Source organism: Bolinopsis microptera, chromosome 6 (genome assembly GCF_026151205.1).
Source record: "Bolinopsis microptera isolate Bmic1 chromosome 6, MBARI_Bmic_1.0, whole genome shotgun sequence".
Lineage (NCBI taxonomy): Eukaryota > Metazoa > Ctenophora > Tentaculata > Lobata > Bolinopsidae > Bolinopsis > Bolinopsis microptera.
This window is the reverse complement of record NC_087077.1, coordinates 4,595,040-4,616,888: the sequence shown is the minus strand read 5'-3', so window position 1 is coordinate 4,616,888 and position 21,849 is coordinate 4,595,040. Positions and strand designations below refer to the sequence as shown.

Here is a 21,849-nt window from a genome sequence, read left to right as displayed (position 1 = left end):
CTCCGTATTATGGGGCCAGGGTTATAAAACATAACACCTTGTCTTAATTTGATGCACTAGCCCTCAATTACGTTGCAGCAGTCAATAGCCAAGTTATTATGTGCACCCTGCAAAAACTATTCAAAAAATCTCGCCCAAACATTTTTAAACAGTGTATCCTAATATTCTAATGAGTTTTCTTGTCTTTTCAGTTAGAAGCTTTTTAAATTTTCTGGAGGATGTCATTAATCGAACATAATATGTTTGATTGGAGATTTTAGGAGATCAACAAGGCCCAATTTTTTGTAGCACCCAGGAGGTCATTAATCGAACATATGTTTGATTGGAGATTTTTGGACATCAAAAATGGGCAACATTATTTTAGAAAGAAAGAAACACTGCCTGTTTTCAATTTTTACTGAGTTTGTTTAAAACTGAATTACAACAATATAATATAGACAGGAGCCCGTTAGTTCATATTAAAAGTCGGTTAAATTATGAACATTTTCGGGAAACAGCATCCCTTTGTGCGCAGAGGTTCTTTGCTTTGTTAAGGCCACCCGCCACGGGGGGGGGGGGGGGGGGGGGGGGGTCCGTGGTCAATTTTGAGATATATTGTAGAGCTCGATCTAAATTTTCAAATGCTTTTGTCCTCAACGAAAAAAAAGTTTCTCATCTGTAGATATCACGCGTCTAATTTTAAGGTTTACCTCTAATTCTATTGTAAATGAAAACTTTAAATAAGGTTTTGGCAGAAATCTATCTTCTTTTACAGTTTACATCTTGTAACTTGGCAAAAGTGTTTGTCAAGATCTTGTACAACAAAAACATGAGGCGATTTTTTATGTTTTTCTCCTAAGCTGATATATGAGGTTAACAATGAGTGCGCGTCACGATATTTTCGACACTTTACACTTTACCTCATAAAAAGAGTTAGAAATAGAAGCAAAATAAAAAAAATCGCCTCATATTTCCTGACTGTGACTATCTCAGGAACATGTGTTCCAAATTTGAGCTGAAACGGATGAAAGCTCTAGAAGAAGATAGATTTTAAGGTGTTTGCAGGGGAGCCAAAAGACTGATTTTTAAGAAAATATGTTAACCTCAATTTTTCAAAACAATAAAGGGCATATAATAGTTTTGTTGACGTTGGACGGCCAATCGGTACCCATGGATAAGTTTAACTTAAAATGAGATCAACAAAATGTTAAGAACCGCTTATTTGTGAGGTTTACTGATAAAATAGGCAATTGTTAACCTTAATTTTACGACGAATTAGGCGCTCTGGGGGGCTAAGGGTGGTATGCGAACGTCAGGTAGTACGTGGTCTGCCAACTGGGGCGAAAAAAATGTTTGGTCTCGGACCCCCCTGTGATCTTAACGGGAGAAATGGCAGTATAATATATCAAAGATTAAGAACTGTGGTGACACAAGAGCCAAGCCCAAGCCCAATCGCTAAGAATTATGTTTCCTCGTTATTAAGCTTTGATGATTTATTCTCAGTTGCAGTTACTTTGAGCATAATTTATGCGATCCGAACCATTAAATACAAACGTCGATCGTTGAATTTGTAGTGATTTCGCAACTCAATTTTTAAGTGGCACGTGAAAAAAAAACACCCCTAAAAGTTAGTTTTTTTGACAAAAAATTTAAAACTTCTGTAATTTTAATTCTGTTTTAGTTACGCATTTGATTTTTGGTATGCGTATAGAAAATCGACACGGCTTTAAAATGTTCGGCGACCTCCTAGCTCACTCACTAGACTCAGTAAGAGTGATTAAACTGCGAGGGACAATCGAGGCTAACGAATTTGCTTCATGTTACGTCCATGATATCCAAGTTGCAAGTATAATCCATAGTGATTATACTTGATAGAGATCTAAGCTTTTAATATTCGAGGTGAAAATGAGGCTAACCACCTTTCGAGAGGGTGAAATAAGGTTTACAAGTATACTTTTGTGTATATTTTTGAGCAGGTTCGAATATACGGAAACAGGTTATAGACCCACTAATAAACTTGTTATTGTAACCCGCAGGTTATTTAGACTTTATCATAACTTATGTGAGGTTGGATTGAGACTACCCTCTCTCCGGGAGGCGAAATTGGGGCTAACAGATAAAAAAATTAAATCTTACAGTGAATAAAAGCATTCAACGGTTCTTTTGCGATAGCCAAGCGCTAGTTGTCGCCATCCAGCGCTAGTTGTCGCTATCCAGCGCTGGATAACGCTATCCAGCGCAAAATATAAATTGTCAAAATATAATTTTCGCTATCCAGCGCTAGTTGTCGCCATCCAGCGCTAGTTGTCGCCATCCGGCGCTAGTTGTCGCTGGCTATGCGACACTGTCGCACCCGATAGTTTGTGATGGCCAGCGCAACTGGCCATCGCAGAAAACAACTAGCGCTGGATAGCGACAACTAGCGCTGGATAGCGACAACTAGCGCTGGATAGCGACAACTAGCGCTGGATAGCGACAACTAGCGCTGGCCATCGATGGCCAGCGCAAAATGTTTGCGATATTACGCGTCAGCTAGCGCTGGCCAGCGCAATGTATCGAAATCATATTGATATACTTGCGAAATTACTCGTCAGCCAGCGCAATATGTTTGCGATATCACTTGTCAGCTTAACGGGTGATACTCGTAAAATTGAACTTATTCGTTTCAAATCCTTAATTCCAGCTCTGTGTGCGTCTTGGTACTGGTAGGTTATAAACCTACAATCGTCAGCTAGTGTTGGCTTACTGGACAGAGGTGAGCTCAGCCTGTCGTCATTCCGCCTAATTCCTATTTTCTGTGTTTAAGAACATGATAGCCTGGGGTTGCGATATTACTCGTCAGCTAGCGCTGGATAGCGCTGGCCAGCGCAAGCTGAAGAGTAATATCGCAAACATTTTGCGCTGGCCAGCGCTAGTTGTCGCTATCCAGCGCTAGTTGTCGCTATCCAGCGCTAGTTGTCGCTATCCAGCGCTAGTTATCGAACTGTTTTCTGCGATGGCCAGTTGCGCTGGCCATCACAAACTATCGGGTGCGACAGTGTCGCATAGCCAGCGACAACTAGCGCTGGATAGCGACAACTAGCGCTAGTTGTCGCCATCCAGCGCTAGTTGTCGCGTTTTGACTATCACAAAATAACCGAATTAACTTGTTAGCCTCATTTTTTCCTCAATTAGCGAAAAAATGTCCCTCCTCTCCAGTCTCCTCGGATTCTGAAAAAGGTCGATCTGATGAATCGATTAAACACGTTTAAACGTTTTTTGCATGCTTGGAAGCTGTCATTAGAAAACAACATGTAAAATGACTTGATAGCTTCAATTTGCCCTCGACTAAATGCTTCAAAAGTTTTATTAATCGAAACTCAATTAGTTGACATGTGAAATATCATCGCACTTTATTTGAAGGACAATACGGTTTTCGGCCGGGTCGGTCGTGTGAACATGCGCTCCTTGATGCAACCAACACGATTAGACACAACCTCTCCAAAAAAGAGGTCTCTCTACTCCTCCTACTTGATTTTAGCAAAGCGTTTGATGTAATTTCCCACGATATTCTCTTAGACAAACTGTATCATTATGGCATAAGAGGACTAGCACACCAATGGTTCAAGTCTTATCTAAGTTCCAGGAGTCAGTATGTTTCAATAGGGGGCACAGATTCTTCCTCACAGTCCATGAGACACGGAGTGCCGCAAGGCAGTATTCTAGGACCTTTACTTTTCATAATATATATCAATGACATGCCAAAAATCAAATCGTACGCTAAATTTGTTTTATATGCTGACGACGCAAACATAATTATCTCAGGTAAAAATCATCAAGAAATACTACAAAAGATGACAGAATTTTCACCTTTATTGATAAACAGTGTAGATCAAAATGGTCTTTCGTTAAACCTTAAGAAAACGTGCTACATGCTCCTCTCACCCAACAGAACCTCAACACCTGACGTAAATATTCAAATTGCAGGCACCACTATTGAGCGAAAAACTGAGGCCCGATTTCTTGGCGTAATTGTTGACGAAAAATTGACCTGGACCAGTCACATTACTGCTCTTAAAGCGAAAATGATGCGGTATATTGGTATTATGTACAAAATAAAAAGTCGGCTGCCGATTAAAGTTAGACTCCAGATATACCAAAGCTTCGTACAGTCTCATATAAACTATTGTTCATTGATATGGGGTTTTGCTGCAAAAAGCCATATAGATTAGGCTATCCACTCCGATAATCTTTACCGATAATTATCTCCGATAATTCGTTAAAAAAGGTTATCTGTTTATCTAGATAAAACATATTTTTATTGGTATAAAAATTCACTAGAAATTACCGAAAAAACTGCCACAATACCGTAAAATTTTAAAGAAATATTAGTGGTTTTGCCTTCCCAAGTAGGCTATCCACTCCGATAATCTTTACCGATAATTATCTCCGATAATTCGTTAAAAAAGGTTATCTGTTTATCTAGATAAAACATATTTTTATCGGTATAAAAATTCACTAGAAATTACCGAAAAAACTGCCACAATACCGTAAAATTTTAAAGAAATATTAGTGGTTTTGCCTTCCCAAGTAATCCAAGAAACAGTCCCAAACGTCTTCTAGTATGATAGAAGAGGTAGTTTACTTAAATGTGAGCTTAAGAGGTTTATTTACATTTGTATACCTATGGAACTGTAGAACTGTAGAACTGTAGAAGTCTAGAGAAAGTTCTTGACATTGTTATCTTGAGGCTAGGGTGCTGGCGTTCTACCTTACAACCATTCTGGAGACAGGAACGAGCATGTTACTGTTAACAAGAGTCAAAAATACCGGCAGGGCACTCAATCAAATTCCGTAAGTGTTCTAGGCGTGAAACATTGTCTTCAGGAGAAGGAATCTGTTGCTCCAAGTTATCCACAGGATAAGGAAACGGTTCACTGAATCACTTTAAATGCTTTACTGTTTTGAGGAGAATTGGTATTTGTTGCACTACTGTTCTCAGGAAAAGGCAACCGGTGGTCTACTGTTTTGAAGAGAACTGGTGCACTACTGTTCTCAGGAGAAGGAAACCGGTGGTCACTGGTCTACTGTTTTGAAGAGAACTAGTGCGTTACTGTTCTCAGGAGAAGGAAACCGTTGGTGTACTGTTTTGAAGAGAACTTGTAGTACACTACTGTTCTCAGGAGAAGGAAACCATTGGTCTACTGTTTTGAAGAGAACTAGTGCGTTACTGTTCTCAGGAGAAGGAAACCGTTGGTGTACTGTTTTGAAGAGAACTGGTAGTACACTACTGTTCTCAGGAGAAGGAAACCGTTGGTCTACTGTTTTGAAGAGAACTGGTACACCACTGTTTTTAGGAGAAGGAAACCGGTGATCTACTGTTTTGAAGAGAACTGGTACACTATTGTTCCCCGGAGAAGAAAACTGATGCTCTAATATTTTCAAAAGAAAGGAACTTGTACTTTAGCAAGATTACTGGTAAACAGTAATAAATGTCGACAATTAGTTTCTGTGAAATTTGGAAAACATTTCGGCTTTGGCATTCAGCAGAAAAATTATCGGTTTTATCGGTTTTATCTAGATAAAACCTAAATTTTTATCTGTTTATCTAGATAAAAGATTTCATACCGATAATGGATAGCCTAATATAGATGCTTTATTCAGCAAACAGAAGCAAGGAATAAGGGCTATTATGCCTGGCTTCGTAAACTACTACTTTAAGGAAGGTGCCTTACCACAACACACAAAGCCATTTTTCAGTGAACATGAAATTCTCACTGTGCATGGTCTTATCGTTTACAACTCAATTATCTTGATGCATAAAGTTAAAAACATGCCACAATTAGTCCCCAAAAACATCTCTCAAGCTTTTCCCGCCGACATACCCACAAAACTTTCTGATCACACGTCAGCCTGCTCCTGGCTCCAGTTATACGGGAAAAGACACTTTCAAAACAGTATTTTCTACAAGGGACCACTGCTCTCTGTCTTCGCAGACAAAGCAGACGTTACTACACTTCCGACATTATTTTCGATAAATCTGTTCAAGACTAGTGCCAAGAAAATGCTACTTAATCTTCAAAGTGATGGTGATGTTAACGAGTGGCAACCATTCCTACTGCACAATGTTCCTGGCCTAAGACAGTCTAGACGTGAAATTTAAACTTTTAACATTTAACCTGAATCGAATTTCAACTGAAACGAATATAATCTAAGTTTAAATTAAGTCTATTGTCTAATTAATGGCTTGCAACAGGGAGCAGTATGAAAATCACACAACCCAGCACATAGAAACTACACTAAATGACACAAATTTAAATAACAACTTGCAATTACTGACTACCAATATAATAACCGCTCGCATAACTACCCCCACTTAGCGTAGATAAGCAAGCATTTCACTGCCGCTAAATTCTTTTTCCATACATTAATCTCAATCGCGCACTAATAATTACTGTAAGCGCTGAGTTACCGGCCAAAATCATTAATCACTGATGGTAAAATTTTGCACCAAATTTTAAAAACAATAGTCCAAGCTGTTCAGTGCAATTCTAAACTTCTTAACCTATAGGTTATGGATGTGTAATATCATGTGTAGCGTGAAGCGTTGTGTTTTTAAATCTGTAATTCATAGTACTTCATGATCACAGTGTACTTTTTGATAAACCGTGTGCAGTGCCCTTTCCAGAGGGTTTTTTTTAAAGAATTCTTTAACGTTACTATTTTCTATCTATTACTGTTTGTATTATAATTTTGAGTAAACATTAATCGAGTAAACCGCTCGATTCCCAATCAATCATATGCCTATCTTAAAAGTTCTTCTGTGACAATCTTCTAAAGTTAAATTGGGAAAAACGTGGTCCATCTCGTGCGAACTCTCCTAATGACCAGAGTCACATACAAAAATTTATTCTTTTAATGAATTAAACACTTTGAAATGCTAGAAACGGGATATTTAACCAATCCATGAAAGTAATTAAATTATCGCATATTGTAGCTAGGCTGTATACAGTGCGTAACGAGTCTTGGTCCATTGCTCTTCAGTATTGAATTAAAAGATATTTATAACATCTCGTGATTAAAATGACAAATATCATAGTTACCTAAATCTAAAATGTTCCTTCATTTTGAGTTCATACACATGACAGCAATCGAGTTAGTTGTTTAAAAGTTTGGATAATTGACATAAAATGCCGTGAGCCTTGAGCTCCAAATCACTCAACTGACAAATTAATGTCAAGACATACATACTATAATTATATAAAGTCATCAATTTCCCAAATTTCTTTATTTAATTTTGAGCTCTGTATAGCTGCAATCGAATTATTTGCTTAAAAGATTGGCATTTGACGTGAGAACCATAATATTCTGGCGAGACGATAAATATTCTACCGACAAAATTTCGAGACATTTATCTTCTATCTTACTAATACTATCTTACTATATATAAAGCGAGACGATATATATGACGATTTTACTGACACCACGGCATCAACTTTAACACGAATTTCCGCAAAAACCGTAAAAGATATAAAACTTAAACTTTTTTGATTGGGTCAGATGCTTTAATGGCATTCAAATCAGCATGAAAAAATAAAAAATTGGCCACGGAATAAGAATTTTAGTGCCCAAAATTTGGACCCCCAAGCGGTGTCAAAAACGCGAATTAAATAGGTAATATTTATTTTAGTCTCTTGAGTCTTGACACCATTTTAGGGTTAGACGGGTTCCTGCTAGTTATATATAAAGCGAGACGATAAATATTTTACAGACAAAATTTCGAGATATTTAACTTCTGTCTTACTTTATATCAACCGGTAGTTTCTATTCTATTTGTACATATATATATATATATTTAAAAAAAATATATATATATATATTTCATGGCTGGACTTCTACACAATAAAAGAAAGCGGTTGTGATTAGATCTTCGAAAGTCTTTGCATCGTTTATTTACATCAATTCTGAGAAATTATATCATTAAAGTAACTACAACAAATACGAATCATATACAATTGAGAATAAATACAAACTAAAAGCAGTGGGAAAATCTGATGAACTGAAATTTAAAAAAGAAACTGAAAGCCGTTAAAAATGTACTCTTATCTTATCTCTTATCTAAATACTGATAACTGATTCTCGGAAAATCACTTAAAATCACAACAAAAACCTGTAAAATTTATACTTAAGTAAAAAATGTTATATGCACGTCTCTGGAATAATGGTATAACTAAATAAAATCTACAAAATATACTAAAACTAAAACTAAGCTCCGGCAGATTTAAAAAGTAGATGGTTACTATCAAGGGTGTTCATACCCCCAAACCGTTCAAGGGTTTTCGATTGGGTCTGGTAGAACCCCTCTCTAGCTTCCATAGCCTTTTCTTTGTCTGCTTTACTAATATTAGGCTCAAATACTAAAGCGTCTACTATAATGACAGAAAGGTGCTTACTGAGTGAGGAATTATAGGAGGCTATGGTACTAAAATCTAAATCATGATCAATATCTAAAAAATGGTTAACTAATTTACAACTTCTTATACCTTTCTTTATGTGACTCTTATGGTTAGAGAATCTCTTAGGGAGATTTGAGGTAGTATAACCGACATACGACTGTTTACAAGTCTTACACTCCATTAAATAAATGAGGTTATAACTCTGACAAGATATATACTTAGTTATAGGGAAAACTTGTTTAGAATGGTGACTACTAAAATTGGGACAGGGGGACAGGAAATTTTGCTTACAAACATAACATTTACCACAAGCATGGCACCCTGGGTCGACAGCCCCGGGAACCGCCCTTAGACTTTCGGAGTCTGGTTCCTGGATCTGGCTTGCAGTTGTTTCTCTCTCATTATCACAGTTTAAAGTTCCACTGGCACGGTACTTATTGTGTACAAGCATGCCACCGATAGTTTGATTCTTTCGATGACTCACGAATACACTGTCCGCACGTACCAGCTTCTTCAGGGCCGGATCAAGGTTGAGAAGGTGCTTATACTTATGGATAATGCCCCCCATGTTGGGAAGTGCTGGATTTTGATCCATCACCATGGGTATTAAACAGGCAGTCGACTCATCCTTGTCTTTAAGGGTATACAAGTTTTTCCTATTAGCTATATCACTAAATTTGTTAAAGGCATCTTCTATAATACTGGAATGATAAACTCGGGCTAGAAGGTAACGTGTATAGACCTCTCTCTGCTCCAAGAAGTTATATATATAGGCAACTCGGTAATGTAGCTACGCACGGTTAAGGCACGGTTAAAGCACGGTTAAAGCGCGGTTAAGGCACGGTTAAGGCACAAGGGTTTAACCGTGCTTTAACCGTGCCTTAACCGTGATTTAACCGTGCTTTAACCGGTAACACGACATCTGTCCGACAGCGACATCTGTCCGACAGCACTATTTTCGTGTATTTGAAGTGATATCTAAAATTTGGCACATAGAAATGTATCCAAACTTGCACAAATTATTTGTCTTAAAGCTATCTTACTATCTAGAAAGTTTCAAGAAAATCGTATCGTTGGATCTCCAGATATATGCTTTGGAACCACTGAAAACCACCGAATTGGATATATTTTTTGTGTTTGAGGTAATATCTTAAACTTGGCACATAGAAACTCGCTCAAACTTACACAGATTATTCGTCCTATAACCACCATACTTTATGGAAAGTTTTAAGAAAATCGTACGGTAGGATCCGACATAAACTATTGTCCAAATAACCTATTTTCTGAGTCGGACAGATGTCGCTGTCGGACAGATGTCGCCCAATCGCTTTAACCGTGCCTTAACCGTGCCTTAACTGTGCTTTAACCGTGCATAGCTACATTACCGAATTACTACTTATGGGTTAGTTATTTGTGTACTCGATGCCTCTATAAGTTAGATAAGATGTTGGGAGGATGGAGGCAAGGGCGAAGTCGGAGGGGGAGAGGAGGGGCGTACTGAATAACTGTTCGAATTTTTGTTACAATGCCATTTACAGGTGCTCTCCGAGTCTAAAATGAACTTAAAATTCTGGCTACGCCCTTGGCCTGGATTGAATTGCTTTGTTCCTTTATCTTGTCGAGAACGGCATTAGTGATATTCTTTGATGCTGCAAAATATAATTTTTCAAGCTGAACCGTATCGGTTCAGCTTGTGGTGATAAGGAATTTGCAACTCTGCTGATTATACCATATTAATTATTAATAAGAAATACCACTTTAAATGGATTAATTCAGACAACTTAAACCGTTTACTGTTGTGGCGTACGCTGGATGTTCATGTACTGACTCAGTGACTGAGCACTGTATGAACGGAGCTACAGGTTTACTGGTTTAATGTTGTATAGCGATTGTATGACAATTTCCATCGATCATATATGATTTCATCTTAAATGATTTCATTGCTTCATTGATTAATTTTCATTGATTGCATTACTGAATTGTAAGAGTTTCTTGCGAGATAGCAGGGCTGGTGTAGTGTAGTACTCCAGTAGCAGGGCTGGGACTGCTTGCACCTTGCGTTAAGTTCTTTTTTTTTGGAAAACGAAATTAGATATATACAGAATAGTATTACAGGTAAAATATATAATGTATATCATCATTGCCAAAATAAAAACCAGTCCATGGGACTGAAAAAATTAGTTGATTTGAAAGAGTTAAATTCTAAATCATCCATGTTAGATGATTCGTCGGTTTTATTTGAGGTATTTCTAGATCCTCTAATGCACAATAAAATTAATTTCCTAATTAAAAATGATAATTTACACCGATAATTATTTATGATATCGTTGTATTTCTGTTTCTTTTTATTATATATATACATATAAAAATAAGCAAGTTTGTTGCATAGCTTTAGCAGTTTTTCTAACGTCTCAGCTTGGGGTCCCATGCCACCCGTTACTGAGTAAACTAATGGAGCGAATGGTCCGTGCTCTACATTAACAATTCTCTCGTTGTAACATCTTGATTTCTGTCTCTCGGCATTCTCAATGGCCCGGGCTATAGAAACCACGAGCTCTAATATCCGGTCTTGCCTGGTCACCCGTAAGTGTTGAGGACCTTGTGAACTGCTCTCCTTCTAGTTCTTGAAGCTTAGGTTCAGCAGTTTTTAAAAGGTCCTTTGTAAAATCTTCCTTGAAAGCTTGAATAAAAGCATCGCCATGTTGTCTGCTTGCAATCCACCTGATATTTGTTGGTTTGTTGAATTGTGATCATGATAATTAACATCCGTGCTCTCTCATTAAACTCCAGGACACGTGCAAGTTGTTCGACGAGCATAACTTTATTGCCAATCTCAATCATATCTTCAGTATAGCGTCCTCAATCACCATAAACTTTGCATTGTTTTGATATTTTGAATAATATTTCTCCATCCATCTGCACCATGTGAAGACTGCATATCGCTCCGTAGAATTCGGCATTAAAATGCAATGATTGAGATGTAGACTATATATCTCGTCCATTTTAGTAGTTATTTTATTCGAAATGTTATCTAGAATCATTTAAAATTCGTATGAAGATGTATAAGTCCTGTTCAGGAGAACGACAAGTTAGATTTCGAGCCGAACAGATGATTGTGGTCCATGACTACGAGTGGTTGGTTGGTACTTAACAGTCAATTTCAGTTTTGTTGCCAGCATATTGTAAAGGACGAAGTATATTCTTATTTCGCTGCAGATAAAGTTTATCTGCGTTCGAAAGAGACATGAGAAGACTGAAAGTAGGAGAGTATCATCCATTAGAAGGGAGGAGAGAGTTTCGTGGTTAGGAGTTATTGAGTTTTAAGGTGTTTGAAGCAGGCTTGTCCACCGCCGCGAAACGCCGCCGCCTGTCAATTTGACCACGCCGCACACCGCCGGTACCACCCCCAGCGTACGACGGCGTGGCGTGAATTATGTAAAATCGAATTCTTTCGTATGAATATGATCATCTGAAATTGAAAGTTTCATTCAAAATTCAATTTCAGATTGAAAAATAAGATAAATAAATCAAATTAAAATCAAATTTTTGCACAGCTCAAATTTACTCAAATTGTCGAAAAACCGTCGGTTTACGCCGCCGCCGCCGGTAGGTTTCGGGCCCACGCTCAACCGCAACACTACACTCAGCAACAACAGACAGAACTGCAGTTCACCTCATCACGGGTCACTGCGGCTTAAACAAACACCTTCACACCATTTGCAAATCAAACACCAGTGCTTGTCCTATGTGCGGCGACGGAGAGGAAACTGTCTCACACTTCCTTGGACAGTGTCCAGCTATTGCCCAAATTAGAGGTAAATATTTCCAGGACTACTACCTCTCTGTCAATGACATTATATTCGACAACCAACACATCACCACGATTGTCAATTTCGCAAACTGCACCAAACGCTTAATTGTGCTGGAAGAGCTGGATCAGACCGGGGTGACTTAGAGTATTAACTCATATGCTGTCTCGTCTCTTTTTACTTTTCCAAACCCAGCTCAACAGCTGGCACTTAAGCGTATCATTTTGACTCATGTCACTTTATACACCATCCTCCACAGTCCACACCATTCACTCTGATTTCACCGGCAACCTTCCCCAGGGTTGCCACACCCCAGAGGTAGGCAGAGCATCTTAATGCTATCCTCTCGTGGGCTAACTTGGCCCAGCCTCTCTTTAAAAAAATTAAAATTTGTTTAAACCGCCCAAGATTATACTGTGCAACAAACCATTTAACCTCGGAGGCGCCACCAAAATAAATAGCATTTAAGGGGGCAGGGGGGGTCTTTATGAAATTTCTCTCGAAATGTATTTTATAGTTGTTTCTAATAGAAGGGAGTGATATCTATCTGCTGCTTTTGGTCCCATGGAAAAAATATTGTTTCTAGCCGAAGTTATTGCCGGTCAAAGGTCAGCGCTCATGTGTAATTGTATTGCGCGAGCGATTTTCAATCGCACGCCCTGAAAATCGAGTCTAAAAATCTATCTATAATTTTAAGATAGGCCTTAAAAAAATTTTATTCCATTTTGAAAATCTTGGACCTGGAAAAATCGTCAAAAAACGAGGTCCAAGATTTTCAAAATAAATTACAAAATTTTCTAAGGCCTATCTTAAAATTCTGATCGAGTGGAATCTTCTAAATGGTCCTTAGAACATATCCTTAAAGTTTTAAGGTGATTGCTTAAAAAATGTAGGAGAAGATAGATTTTTAGACTCGACTTTCAGGGCGTGCGATTGACAATCGCTCGCGCAATACAATTACACATGAACGCTGACCTTTGACCGGCAATATCTTTGGCTAGGAACAATGTTTTTCCATGGGACCAAAAGTAGCAGATAGATATCACTCCCTTCTATCAGAAACAACTATTTCGAGAGAAATTTCATAAATACCCCCCTGACAAAATTGCCCATTAGCCCATTTGAACACGCAGGCTAGAGCTACATAAATAAAATTGGCAGGTATATCAAGGAAATATAATGGAGTTTCGGGTGGTATGGTGTTTAGCACCGAATATGGTATAGTTTCAGAATGGCGAAGTTACCCCATATTAATGGGTTACTTCGCCCTGATTTCAGTGGCACCAATCTAGCTGACTATTGATGTTTGGCTGATGCGGTTAATACGAAAACATTTGCTTTACCAATCCTGTTCATATGAGCTATAAACTTTTTCAAGTGCGCGTGTCGCATTTTCTTAATAACATGAAATAGCTGTAAAACATGGCGAAGCGGTACATTTACTAATATATGTTAATGCATTTCGAAGTTTTTTTGTTAAAAAATCGATTACATACTTAAATATTGGGAAAAAAAACCTATAGCTAGTACGTTCGCAAAAAGCTGTTAATGTTCGCTAAAAGCCAGAAATTGCAGTATAAATACAATCATGTTCAAAGCTCAAGCTTGTCGCATCTATGATATATAGTTGATTTTACTTTTTATGCTGCAACCTGGAGTATTTGAGTACCCTTAAGAAATAAGAGGATCCACCAAAAAACGCCCATCAAAAACGCTCTTATAAATCGCAAGCATAGGGCCCGATGTAATTGCTATGACCAGTTTACTGGTCAACAGGTGTTTCTGTGTCCCTAATTTTGTTTACACTCGGTCACTTTTCAAGGCTTGTAAGATTATTCGGCGAATTTTCATTGAAATAAAATGATTTTATTTGTATATCGCCCCTTCTTGTAGTCGAGAACTTAGCACTTTGACTTAATACTTCTTTGGTAACCGTCCTGTATTATGACAACTGTATAGCTATTTCGAGTTTCGTCCAGTCAAAGAAATATAAGTTGGGGGTAACAGTATTTTATGTGACGATATAACAGCATAATGCATAATGCATATAGCACGTTAGTCATTTGCAAACTGCCTTATGGTCATCGTTTAAAGCTAGTCATTTAAAAGATAAACTCATTGACTTGCAAATCCAATGAGATTCCATCAGCCGTGCAGGTTACTTAGTGCTTCCTCGGCAACGACTAACAATAAAATCATTGTTGGTCAATCTAATTTTGCCCGCTCCAAGTTCACGGCATCCGCGCTATCTTTTCCTCAGTTTGGACAATGTTCACACTGTGTTGGCCCGTGGCATTTATATAAAACCCGTCCACATTTCAATATGATACATAATTCATCAAGCCAGGGATTAAGCGTTTTCTAGGTGTCCATATTAAATTTGTTATCACTTATCACTTATTATTACTTATGTTTTTTGATACAGGATGTCAAATGATAATAGCAGCTTCCACTACGCGACAGACGCAGCCAACCACAAGATCGCTGACTATACCCTAGGAACCATGGGGTTAGTCAGCTGCCTTGTTGGGATGCCTGGTAGCCTGATCACATTCGGTTACTTCTTCACCAGGGAAAGAAACATCAGTACTATCCAGCACATGATGATCAGCTCAGTGGACAGCATCATAACATTCCTTCTCCTCTTTAATGGAATGTCGGAGTTTAACGATGGAGATCCCATGATGTTTGGGTACCGGTGGTTCTGTGTAGGCTGGGCGTTTACCTGGCAGGCCTGTATTCGTCTCTCTATCTTCCTGGTTGCTGTCCTGAGTGTCTGTCGGACGGTTTCTCTAGTCTACCCTTTCATGAAGATCAAGATGAGTTCCATCTTCATCCCCATACTACTCTACCTCACTCTAGTAGTAGGCCAACAAGCACTGCCTATCTTCGCTGGAAAGTCGTTCTGGTACGCACGTAGGCTCTCCATGTGTACCTGGCTCATTACTGATGTCTTTGAGCTGCACTCAATGGAGTTCAAAGTGGTCCACTTCGGCTTTGTCACCCTGGAGTTTGTCATTCCTGCTATTCCAATCGTTGTCTGCTGCATTGTCATCATCTGCCTGCTGAATCGACAAAAGAAATTCAGCACTCCGAAAGGCGCCCTGGAGAAGATAGAGGCAACAAAAACAACAATTTATCTGACATCAGCCTACATCATCTTCAACACACCTCTGATAATAGTGTGCCTTCTGGAGTCAATCACTATCCTCTCTGACTTCAAGTTTCAGATGCAGCAACTTGGTCTACCTGTACATGTTCTCGACTTCATCTACACTCTGATAGGATTACACTCTGTGGCACTAAACTCCACCACCAATGTCATCATCTTCTTCTGCAGGAGAGAAGGGCTAAGAGCGTTCTGCTGGTCGTTGATTACCTGTAACTGGAAATCAATGAAACCTGGTAGTGCCAGTGGTTACAGTAAGCCAAGGGTGGTGGGAATCTACAATCCACGTGCATGTCGCAGAAGCAACCACATGGAGCTGGCCATTGTGCAGCGAGGATCTCCAGTTGTGAATGTCTTGGAGACTGAGCCGGAAGTTGTTGTCTGATGTAATGAACGAAGATCACATCACACTTCAAAAGAGTGTAATACTAATAAGTTTGCCAGGTCAATCCTTGAACTTGGAAAAGAGTGCTTCAGAACAGCGACGCAGTTCCTTTATAGACATAACATTCGGAATAAATCTCAAAGAAATTCCCCAACTTCATGTTAGGTGCGGAGTCAAGGAATCTCTCAATTGAACAGAGGTAGTCTCATCACCACTTCGTCTGTGTCAAACTTGAAGTGTGCGGATTACCATTTCTGAAGATTCTCAGATCAAACTACCACCAATCCACATATCATTGTCACGGAACTTGACCAGGATGAGCACGATGCTGAAATGCCCTTCTTACAGTGGTACTTGTTACCACCGCCCACTTAAAAGAAGAGGTGGTCAAGAGTGCTGAAACGATGGATATGACACAGCACAAAGTTCAATCGAATGTGAACTACTTCTCCCTCGCTGTCACGTGTTAAATCATTTTGCCCTGACATCGTTGCCAAGTTGACTTTTCTGTTGGATGATCAATGAATGTTGTCTATAAGAAACAACTTACTGCAGTGTTCTGGTTTATGGAGAATTTTGAAGTTGTTTATGATGCTGATGACTATGTAAATGTAATATATATTATTATTGCGTACATTTTTGCACAAATATGTATTGAAACTGTAAGTAAGATTATTTCCCTATTGCCCCAATTGCTGTCCATGTGTACTGTGTAGATGTCTGAACGTTTAAATGCTTCTCATCCCCATTATTTTTATCAAATATCAACACGGCGGCTATCGTCAAATGGAACATCTTGTATTTGGTATTTAATTTAAGAATTATGCCGCCTCATGACACCAGCGTTTTGATTTCTAACGAGTCTGATCATTTAAACATATGAACTAGCAATGAAATCATAAATAATAAAACAGCTCCCCAGACGGATTTCTTTGAATTTTATTATAAAAATGTCATATTTTAAAAATACTGAGATGCTACATGATGACAGACAAGGCTACAAGGGAATCAATACTTTGATAGAAGGTTCGCACTTCACATATAATAGGTGACAAAGACAGTCTGATAACGACGGTTATGTCTCATTCTGTGATCCACTGGTGGTTTAATATCATCTCCCCACAGGTTTCATCCCTAATCTTTTACTTTTTATTAAATGTCACTACAGATTATTTCTATTATTCTCTAAAATAATTCAAACTATCAGTTTTTGACTTCTGCTGGAGAAAACTAAACTTAAACCTTCGAGATTAAAAATTTGGAAAAGACATATATTGAAATTTCCGGATATTCACGACCTAAAACATGATTTAAGATTTCTTTGGTGATTGGTGGTATTTGATGTATTTATTTGAAAAGTATTTAATAAAAATTAAAAAGATTTAACATTATGATATGATTGTTTATATGAAACCTATTACCTACTTATATGTAAAATAAATATGATTTCTCACTTAAGACATTCCGGACAAAAACACTTCTATTCTGATATTGTAACATTTATCAAATTTAACGGACCTTCCACAGTTTGTCAACCTTTTCTCATTTTCTGATGAATTCACCTTTAAATTAATGGATATTTTGCAGCACGTATCAGGTAAATAAGTATAATTGCTGTATCTATTAATAGCTTTCTCTATTAAATTTTACAGTTAACGTGTTCCAGTAGCCATTATGAAATATGGTGTCAAAAATGGACCCTGTAGACCACCTTAAGTAGATTAATGGTACAGACCAAACCATTTAGTTCAATAAATATTACTGTCTAGCCCATCTAAAGGGGGGGGGAGGGGGGAGGGAGGGGAAATAAAACTTGGAATTACTCGGTTATTTGCCAATATGATCTCTAATTGTCATCATTTAATCGTAAAATTCAATCTTTAAAAAACAGAGGAAGTCTCACCTTTACCTATAACTTTAATCATTTAAATTTGTAACTTCAATCTTTAAATGATTATATCGGAGGAAGTAACCATGATGATGAAGTAACCATGAGCTGTGACATTGTTAACAAGTGATTATGAAATTTAATGGATATAAAATGAAATTGTATTGCTCAAGCCGTTGTAAATTGAACACGACAATTCATAAAAATGTACAATTTCTTAACCTTCTTCTCCTTCTTAACCTTCTTCTCTTACCAGGTTCTTAACCTTCTTCTCTTACCAGGTTCCACAGATCCTATCTGACAGACGGTTGCTGGTCCCCTGCTCGACCTGCTGTCTTTTTCACATCGCGTATGGACGGGTGCTTAGACGTTTGGGATTACATGTTCAAACAGAACGATCCAACTCTTAGTCTCCAGGTTTGTTAATTGTTTGTATTCTTGTGTTCCATTTCATTTAAAAAATATCGAAGGACGTCACCTTGCAAGACACGAACCATTTTAATCTTTTTTTTTTGTTTCAAAGACCCGAAGGCCACCCAAAGGGTTTTTGAGCAGTTTACACAATTTATTTTAAACAAAATAAAGTTGCTATCCCTGGAAATGAAACGACCTGCACCTACTTACAATTAAAGCCAGACCCGCCTTGCAAGAGCTTTCAGTCCTGCGAGCTCAACAGATCATGGCTGACCTCTATATAGTATTATTATGCCTTGACCTAAATATAATAAAAAATGAGCCACAGTTCATTCTTCTGCCTAAATCTCCACACAAAGTCCTGTATCGTAAATAATCTTGTTGAAAACGGTTTATCATTATGCACTAAATGAAGTCGTTGTAAATTTAATACAGCAATTCACCAGATTTGACAAGTTCGTTAGTGGTATTTTATCCGAGCCAATCACTGAGGTGTTGGATGTAATAGTTGACTGTTTAGGATTATTTATAGTTAAGGAGTTGGTTTCGTTGTAATTAAATTTCTGTCGAATCCAATTTGAACCAAAGGTTTATGAAATCGTCGAATTTATCGAATCTAAGTGCAAAATAAACTGTTTCCCAAATCTTAAAGTTGATGATTTATGTATTTATGTATTTTAAAAGTGGTTTCCAAGTGCAAGTGGTTTTAGTTATGTTTCTGGTAAATTTATCATGACCTTAAGACTGCTGACTGCTCAGACTGCTTAATGGACATTTAGACTTATTATGAATTGTTAATAACACTGTATTAATTGTATCAATAGTCATCATGATCCTCCAATAAATATAACCTTTAAAATAAAACCTGCTAATATTGCAGGTGTGTGACGAAGCTTTGAATTGCTTACGTATACAAGACAGTGGTAGTCTTCTAGCCTGTGGTTCTCACTCAGGAAACGTCACTCTTCTTGAACTCAGCGAATGTTAGTATTTTTCGCATTCGTTTTGCTAATCCTTATTAAAACCATTCGGTAATGATTGTAATATGCTCGTCAGTATCATTGTCACTGACAAGTAACTTTCTTCAGCCCTGTCACAACAACAGAGGAACGAGAAAGCTTCAGTAACACAAATCTTCGAACGAGAAACAAAACGTGAGAAGATTCTAGAGAGCAGATATAGGGAATTGAAACTTAAGGAGAGGGCAAAGTCTCAACAGGAGGAACGGTATGTAATTTCCTTTTGAATACGCTTTTCTTTTACTCTCCTTGAATCACATTTTCAAATTTGTTCAGATTAACCGTTTGAATTAATGACTTGATCCCCAAATTTTATTAACGTCTCAGATTTTGGTTTATTATTGAAGATTTTGCACGTTAGTTTTAAAATCCCCAAAAACTATCGTTGTATAATATTTATTCATGTATGAGTATATTTAACGATAGTGCAGGACAATATTGTAGGCTATTAACTGGTACCTATTTCTATACTTCTTTCCGTTTACCCGAACATTATTTCATCGCAAAAATATTCCAGGCCAGCTGAAGATGACGGCGAGGATGCCTCTGAGTTGGTCGATGAAGCAGACAAGAACTTCTGGTTTACTGTCGAGCAAGAGAAAATAGGAATTGAGAAGAAAGAGAAAGCAGCAGAGCAATGAAGGACTTAGTTGAAATCGTTTTTATCCGCCCTGTCTGTGCGGAGTTTTTACTTAGTTTGGTGACTCACTATAAGTTTAATAACTGCAGGACTGGCAAAAGAATCGCTGGAATATTTTGAAAGTGTAAAGTCAGATGATGAAGTATGTGGTTGTTTTTTTTTCGAACAATCTCGGTTCAAACCAAATTCAGAAACCTGAGGTGTATATTCTTTTCGATGCGGCTTATTACATTTTTAAAGCATCCCTCTTTTGCTGGAATTTGAGTTTACAATAATGGGGAAAGTCTTTCGGAACTAAATCCGCAGTTGTCCGATTGTGAATATTGTAAATGGTGCTCAAGATGAAATCACTGTGTACATTTAATCCTGGAACTTCTAATGTACAAAAATGTATGTAATTTATTTTACTGTTTGCCTCAAAGACAAGAAAGAGATGTCTGAGGTACATTTGTTACAAGTTTGTTATCATTTTGTTGATCATCCAATTTACATTTTTTTCAACAAATCTCTTCCGACAGAACTGAGTCTCGCCAAAATTGAGAATTGGAGCCATGAGATGGTCAAAACTGAATATAGCTTTAAAGCAAAAAGAGGGCCACTTTTTTCGAAATAAAAAGCTTATAAAGTCAGTTTTGGAGCCCGTGAAGAATTAAATTTGTCTTGAAATTTCTATTATGATCATTTGTAAAATTTGCTGCCGGCTAAATATTTTGGCCTCTGGTGATACCTGGTGCAGTCCATGCAGCTTGTCCAATGTCCATGACAGGCTCAGCTGGAAGCGTTTAAAGGCTTTTAAATTTTAATTGACGGAGGAAGTCACTTTGGCATATAACTTTTATCGTTTAAAATTAAATCTTGGGAATTATAGCGACATACTCCTAAATGTTGACAAATTTTTGACAAATATTGGGGTTCGACAATCGACATGATCACATTCACAATTATAAATCATGCTTTATTGACAGCTATATTTGTCAGAACCAACTTTCCTGTTTCAACGTTTGGTTACGACAAATACACATGTCAATAAAACATGATTAATTGCAGCAATCATGACGACAAAATGTCGTTGATTTGTTGTCATGTATGACAGTATATTTTAACGAAATTGAAAGCGTTTTCCGTTCCCCTTTTTGTTTCCAGCAAATACAGCTGTCAATAAAACATGATTAGTTGCAGTAATCATATTGACAAAATACCCTGGTAAATATAGTTGTTTTACTGGGCGGCGCTCAGCCTGTCATTTCGGTGCATTTTCAATCGGTTTATGAACAGAGAAGGTCCTTAGGTAAATAGTTGTTCTACTTATAGTTGTAGGTGTATATTCCAACGAAATTGAAAGCGTATTACTCAGTAAGTTCAACATTGTGTCCATTCAAATAAGGTACTCAGTTACATGACGAAATCGTTGTCTAAAAGGATGAGTTTTAGACCATTTTGCAGTAATTTGATTAAAATAAATGATCATTTAAGAAATTAGCAAACTTAACCACAGTTCATCTTTACTTGCAGATCACATGCTTCATGCAATGTTCGTGACAGGCTGAGCACCGCACAGTAAGACAGCATTTTTGTCTAAGAGGATGAGTTTGAGACTATTTTGCAGTAATTTGATTGATATAAATGATCATCTCAAGAAATTAGCAATCTCAGTTCCTCTCCGTTACCACCCACGGAAAGTTAATTGTCTGGAGGCACAGCTGTTTTTAGTGATTATACCTTTGATGACTCCTGGTGCTCTTAGTCTTATCCTGTCATTATACTTTGCTATAGCAGTGGAAATGATTAAAGTTAGATAAAAACGGGATCAGTCTAACTCTAAAAAGGTTTAAACAAACGATATTTTTGAGTACAAATATTCGGTAGTTCGGGTGGATCCCGTGCCGGTCGGAATCGTTCCAGTATTATACATATAATATTATCCGCGGTCATATCATAATACTGAGGATGTGATATCCGAAAAAAGATATCATGACCTCGAACTACCAAATAATCATACATTTATTTTAATCAACAAAAAACGTCCATAAACATGTACCTTATCGGACCTTATTTGGACGGACATTAATTAAACGCTGGAGGCCCTAAAGTTCATTTTAATGTCCGCTCAA

At 37.7% G+C, this 21,849-nt stretch overlaps 1 protein-coding gene across 2 annotated transcripts in view; it reads left to right on the top strand.

Moving 5' to 3' along the window:
• Positions 1 to 20,195, top strand: part of LOC134817595 (dynein intermediate chain 3, ciliary-like) — a 120,915-nt gene extending 100,720 nt beyond the window's left edge. For both annotated transcript variants that reach the window (XM_063826807.1, XM_063826808.1), the window contains exons 11-14: positions 17,947 to 18,082; positions 18,960 to 19,062; positions 19,168 to 19,306; positions 19,616 to 20,195. In XM_063826807.1, the coding sequence (XP_063682877.1) occupies positions 17,947 to 18,082; positions 18,960 to 19,062; positions 19,168 to 19,306; positions 19,616 to 19,739 (502 nt within the window). In that variant the 3' untranslated portion in view covers positions 19,740 to 20,195. The remainder of the gene's footprint in view (positions 1 to 17,946; positions 18,083 to 18,959; positions 19,063 to 19,167; positions 19,307 to 19,615) is intronic.
• Positions 20,196 to 21,849: the final 1,654 nt, after the last annotated feature.